This window comes from Ascaphus truei, chromosome 2, assembly GCF_040206685.1.
Source record: "Ascaphus truei isolate aAscTru1 chromosome 2, aAscTru1.hap1, whole genome shotgun sequence".
Lineage (NCBI taxonomy): Eukaryota > Metazoa > Chordata > Amphibia > Anura > Ascaphidae > Ascaphus > Ascaphus truei.
The window spans coordinates 406,495,294-406,501,415 of NC_134484.1; the positions used below are offsets into that span (position 1 = coordinate 406,495,294).

Genomic DNA, 6,122 nt, shown 5'->3' on the forward strand with positions numbered 1-6,122 from the left:
GTGTAAAAGAGTTGCTTGTTTGGGAAATAAGGGTGTTACCTTGCCGGGCATTGTTAGCTCCCCTGGGCCACAGGTGTTTGATTTGGGGTTAGCGGGCGATGCCGAGGCAAGAATGATTAGTGCGATGGTTAAGGGCGTTCAGTTAGCTTTATTGCCGATGACAACGTTATTATCCACTAAGCAAGCAGTGGGGTCATGCAAGTCAAGCAAACGGCAGGGGGTGTCAGATTCAGTGCTTGACGGGGGGAGCAACCGTGGAACAGCGGGTGGAGAGGTTGCTCAGGTGTCTTTGGGTGTGGAGAGTACAGTAGGTTGTATCCTTAGCACAGTGCCGAAAGTTATTCAAGATGAGTTAGCATCGGCCACAGCATTGCCGGTGCAGGTGGCGGGAAAAGGAGCTGATTTAACGGCAGTTGATAGTTTGTTAGGTGAGCATCCGGTGGTGAATTCAGGTGCTGGGCAGGGGACAGGGCTCGGAAGGCCATTGGCAGGTTTAAAAAGGCTGCCGGATGCGGCCTATGGGGACTCATGTACGTCTATATCACGTTCCTTTGGCGTGCATTTGTCAAAGGAAGTAAAAGAAAAAACTTGGGCGGGTGATTACGTTGAGATTTTGTCATTGCTTCCGGGGTACAATGAAGCGGTAGCTGAATCCGAAAAGAAGGGGGAGGCTAAGAAGGAGGATGTGGAAAAGCGTCTTTTTCCACGCACCTTCAGTAAGTGGTCGCAGGCATTTGGGATTTTGGCGGGCGTTGCGGGGGAAAAGAATCCGCAATTATGCTCGGCGCTGTTTAAGTATCAGGATACGATTAGAAAAGCGTTTCAGAAACACGGGGGTATGGGATGGTGGGCCTATGATGTGGAGTTTAGGCAGAGTATGGAAGCTAATAAAGGTGTGGTTACATGGAATTGTAAGGATGTGGATTTGTACTTGGAGCACATTTCAGGGGCGGGGGGTCGTCCTTTCGCGGGTCGAATAGCCTCAATGGGGTCTGGCGGGAGCATTTTCAGGTGCGCACATCAGGGAGAGGCGTGCAGGTGGGAAGCAGTCGGGGGTATGTTGGGGTTACAACAAGTCAAAATGCAGATTTGAGAATTGTCGATTCCAGCACACTTGCGCTGGGTGTGTGGGTCAACATCCCAAATCAAGGTACTTTAAGAAAGATAGTAAAGGTTTCAAGGGAGCAGGACAGCAGGCTGTTCAGGAAGGCGGGAACACCAGTTTCAGCAGAGGCAATGGCGCCTTGGCTGGAAAAATACCCCAATAGACGGGCAGCTAGCTTATTACGAGAGGGGTTTAGGGAAGGATTCAGGATCCCGTTTGATTATCAGGAGGTATCGGGGGGCGAGAGGAATTTGAAGTCGGTCAGGTTGAATGGGGATGTGGCAAAAGAAAAAATTGATAAAGAGATTGAGTTGGGCAGAATAGCGGGTCCTTTCCTTTCCCTGCCCCTGAAAAATCTTAGGGTGTCACCGTTGGGGGTGGTTCCGAAAAAGGAGGCGGGGGCTTTCAGGTTAATTCAACATCTGTCTTACTCGAAAGGGTCGTCAGTTAATGACGGGGTAGATAGGGATTTATGCTCCGTAAGCTACGCCACTTTTGATCAGGCGGCGGCTTTGGTGGGAAGTATGGGGCAAGGGGCATTGATGGCGAAGGCTGACGTTAAGTCAGCTTTCAGACTCTTGCCGGTACATCCAGATTGTTTTCATTTATTGGGCTGTATGTTGGAAGGGCGTTATTTTGTTGACCTTTGTTTACCTATGGGTTGTGCATTGTCTTGTTTTTATTTTGAAACATTCAGCACATTTTTGGAGTGGGTGGTCCGCAAAAGGGAGCAGGCAGCAGGGATCATACATTATTTGGATGATTTCCTTTTCGTTGGTCCACAGGGGTCTGATTTGTGCGCAAGGTGGCTTTTTCAATTTTCAGCAATGGCGCGCGAATTTGGGGTTCCTTTGGCGAATGAATAAACAGTGGCACCCACAACCACTCTCAGTTTTCTGGGCATAGTAATTGATTCAGTGAACAGGGAATATAGGTTACCTCCTGAGAAGTTAGTTGTTTTGGAGAGTACAGTATGATAAAGGATTTCATGCTTCTTAGGAAGGCCTCATTAAGACAGTTTCAGGTTTTGATGGGCCATTTGGTGTTTGCAGCTTGCATTATGCCTGTGGGAAGGGTGTTTTCCAGGCGCTTGTCAGCAGCTACAGCGGGGGTAAGGCGTCCCAACCACTTCATTCGGGTCACAACGGAAATCCGGAAGGATTTGGCGGTGTGGCTCAAATTCTTACAGAATTACAATGGGAGGACGTTGTGGAGGGGCGTCCAGCGCGGAACGCTGATTTGCAGCTATTTACGGATGCAGCTGGGTCAGTAGGGTTTGGTGCATATTTTAATGGAGCTTGGTGTGCGGAGGAATGGCCAGAGGATTGGCGAGGGACTCAGCTTATCAGGAATCTGACATTTTTGGAACTTTTCCCTTTACTAGTGGCTGTACATCTTTGGGGGGACAAGTTTGCTAACAGGGAGGTTACGTTTTGGTCCGACAACTTGGGTGTGGTGGAGGCTGTGAATAATTTTGGTTCACGGTCCCCACCAGTGTTGGTTCTTTTGAGGCATTTCGTGTTACGGTGTTTACAGCTTAATATAGGATTCAAGGCTAGGCACGTTCCTGGGGTGGAGAACAACATTGCTGATGCATTATCACGTTTGCAGATGGAGCTGTTTCGGAGGTTGGCACTGGGGGCGGAGACCCAGGGCGAATGGTGCCCAGCAGTCTTGTGGGATCTGGTGATGGAGGTGTGATTGATTTAGTCAAGGCTTCACTGGCCCCGGGTACGTGGGGTGCTTATGTGGCTGCTTGGCGAGAATTTCGGGAGGGGGAAAGGATGGCGGGAGGAAAGATCTCGGAGGTAGACATTTTGCTGGGTCACATGATGAGTTTGAGGGACAAGGGTTTAGCTGGTGGATCCATAGGGAGAAAGATGGTGGGTATATCGTTCTTCCTTAGGCTGAATGGTAGGGTTGATGTGTCCAAGTGTTTTGTGGTAAGGAAGGTGCTAGCAGGTTTGGTTAAAGGGATAACTAGCAGGGATGGCAGAAGACCAGTGACGCCGGCAATTTTGGAGGGTTTGTTGCGGGCCACAGACGTGGTATGCTCTTCCAGTTTTGAGGCAGTACTTTTTAAGGCCACATTCATCCTAGCATTTTTTGCAGCTCTGCGAGCAGGTGAATTGGTTTGTGTATCCAAGAAGGGAGGGGGTGGCTTGCAGCGGGCTGACGTAAGTTTAGGAGAAGGTTTGGTGAGGTTGCTGGTACGGAGGTCTAAAACGGATCAGAAAGGAAAGGGAGCATGGATCTTGTTGAAGGGCTTACCTGGAAGTGTGGTGTGCACAGTAAAAGCGTTGGAAGATTATTTGGCCGTTAGGCCAGAACAAGGGGGTCCACTGTTAGTGCACAAGAACGGGGGGGCATTGTCAAGGTTCCAATATTTGCGGGTCTTTCGGATGTGTCTCAAGCATCAAGGGTTAGAAGGGGGGCAGTATGGAACGCATTCTTTTCGCATTGGGGCAGCGACGGAAGCAGCCCGCGTAGGGCTCGCGGTAGCGAAGATACGGAAGGATTGGGCGCTGGAAGTCAGACAGTTACCGGACATACATCAGGCCGGATTTGGTAGGGGAGAATGTTGCGCTAGAGTAGACACTCTGCTGTTGTTTTTCTTTTTGCCCACCATTTCTTTGCCTCCTCAGATTCCGTGGTAATTTGGATTGTGGGAGACTCAATGGTACACTGGGCGGGGAAGAGGGCGAATTCGCGCCCTTACGGAAAGAATTTAGGTTTCAGTATGGATCAGGTGGAGGTAACGTGGTGGGGGATGAGAGGGATGCGGTGGGGACGGCTTTTTCCGCTGCTAATTTCTAAGGCCAGGGGTAGGAGGGCACCGGACATCATCATTATTCATGTTGGGGGCAATGATGTGGCAAAATTGCTGTCGATTGATTTATTCCAGCAGATTAAGCAAGATTTGGCGCGCATGTTAACATTTTGGCCAGGGGTGCAATTAGTTTGGTCCAAGATAATATGCAGGTTGGTTTGGAAAGGTGCGCGTATCCCGAGGAGAGTTAACAAGATGAGGAAGAGGTTAAACAGGAAGGTGGGGAATTTCTTGGTTCAGTGTGGGGGTTGGGTCATTCATCACCCACAGTTCAGTTTTAAATTGGGTGGCTGGTTTAGGGAGGATGGGGTACAGTTGTCGGATGTTGGGGTGGACATGTTTAATAATGATTTACAGGAAGGTTTGGAAGAGGTCATAAGGGGTATGGCGGTACAGGTCTGATTTAAGGGGGTTAAACAGGCCCGTTGGTGGCGGCAGTTGGGGGGGGGGGTAGGTGCTTGTCCCCCCAGAAGTGGCTCGGGGCTGGTTACCGGGGGGTTTGAAGCGAGGGGGCAGGTCACCGGGACGTACTTCCGGGTGCCCCCTTTGCGTTGCCCAGCTCTTAGCATTCTGGCGCGGACAGGTGGTACGCTATCCCCATTTGTGTTTAATAAATAAGCCGCGGCCTTTTACCTCCATAAATGTGTCCTCTCGTTATTTGTATGTTTTTATGTAGAGGGGTAATAGGAGAGAGGGGGGGGGAAAGCTTGTGCCTCCTTGGTCATAGAGCTGGCCTAGCCCGTATGGGTGGATACAGCTATTGACCGGGGGGTGCGGCCCCCCCCCCAGCTTGGCTGGTCGTCGCGTGCGCGATCGGGGAGGCAGTTGGGGCGGTTGGTTTTTAAATAGAGCCAAGGAACAAGCAACTGTCACTTGTTCCTTGGCGTTGAAACTGTTTCCCACCCACCCATCCCTTTTGACTTAAGTTTAAAAAAAAAAAAAATTTGTTTTCCGTGTTAACATTTCTTTATTTTGCAGATAATTAAGAGTATATTTGAAACAAGGAAGAAAAGATTATGATGGAGGGGTCAGTGGACCAATTGCTTTGTCGCGGCGGCAGTTGGGGGGGGGGTAGGTGCTTGTCCCCCCAGAAGTGGCTCGGGGCTGGTAACCGGGGGGTTTGAAGCGAGGGGGAAGGTCACCGGGACGTACTTCCGGGTGCCCCCTTTGCGTTGCCCAGCTCTGAGCATTCTGGCGCGGACAGGTGGTACGCTATCTCCATTTGTGTTTAATAAATAAGCCGCGGCCTTTTACCTCCATAAAGGTGTCCTCTCGTTATTTGTATGTTTTTATGTAGAGGGGTAATAGGAGAGGTGGGGGGGAAGCTCGCGCCTCCTTGGTCAAGTACCCGAGGTGGGGATACTGAGAATAGCACGAGAGGAGTGAGTGCAATGCCCAGAAGGGGTCCCCAGGGAATGGAGCACTACAGCCACTATACAGAAATGAATAAAGCCTCTGCACCTAACTAGTGGCCGAAATCAGGGGCAGCTGGGAAGAAAAGAAACAGTGCAAACAGTGGAGAAATCAGAGACTGTACATACAGTGTTGCAAAGTGTATATTGTGACCAAGCATTTATCAACGGTGGTTAATAAAGCTCCTGTTTATATGATTAAAGTTCCTGGTGCCCATCATTACATTTCCAACGCCAACAAAGACTGAGCAAGCATGTAAATAGACACTTGATGTAGACTGTATATATATATATATATATAAAATTAATTAAATATTTCCTTTTTTCCCCTTTTTTATGAGTATTACATAATTAGATACAATAGTTGCTTGTTAATACATATATTATCTATTTTTGATCATATAAATCAACTAATATTCACAAATTTGAAATTATGATATATAATTTTAAAAATGAAAATAAATATATATGTGTTTGTACTATATTTATAATATATATATATAAATAATTCAATGATTATTTTTTTAATATGATTTGCTCTTCTATACATTGATCTTTTAAATACCTATATCATTTATAATATCTTTTTTAATATTTGATGAGTCAATCAGAAAAGTTTTTTCTCTATAAATAGTAAGCACTAGTATGGCATCGCTACACCCTGATGATGTGGACACTGCCACGAAACGCATAAGAGCACTGTTGTGCTGATCTGTGAGACATTTGTTAGAACTGTGAGCAAAGTAAAAATGGGTATATGGCGTACAGCCAAAGA

General features: G+C 47.9%; 1 protein-coding gene across 1 annotated transcript in view; it reads left to right on the forward strand.

Moving 5' to 3' along the window:
* The window catches only part of LOC142488268 (uncharacterized), a 4,766-nt gene extending 889 nt beyond the window's left edge, over positions 1-3,877 (forward strand). Inside the window, exon 3 of the mRNA XM_075588641.1 lies at positions 2,717-3,877. Coding sequence (XP_075444756.1) covers positions 2,717-3,762 — 1,046 coding nt within the window. The 3' untranslated portion in view covers positions 3,763-3,877. The remainder of the gene's footprint in view (positions 1-2,716) is intronic.
* Positions 3,878-6,122: the final 2,245 nt, after the last annotated feature.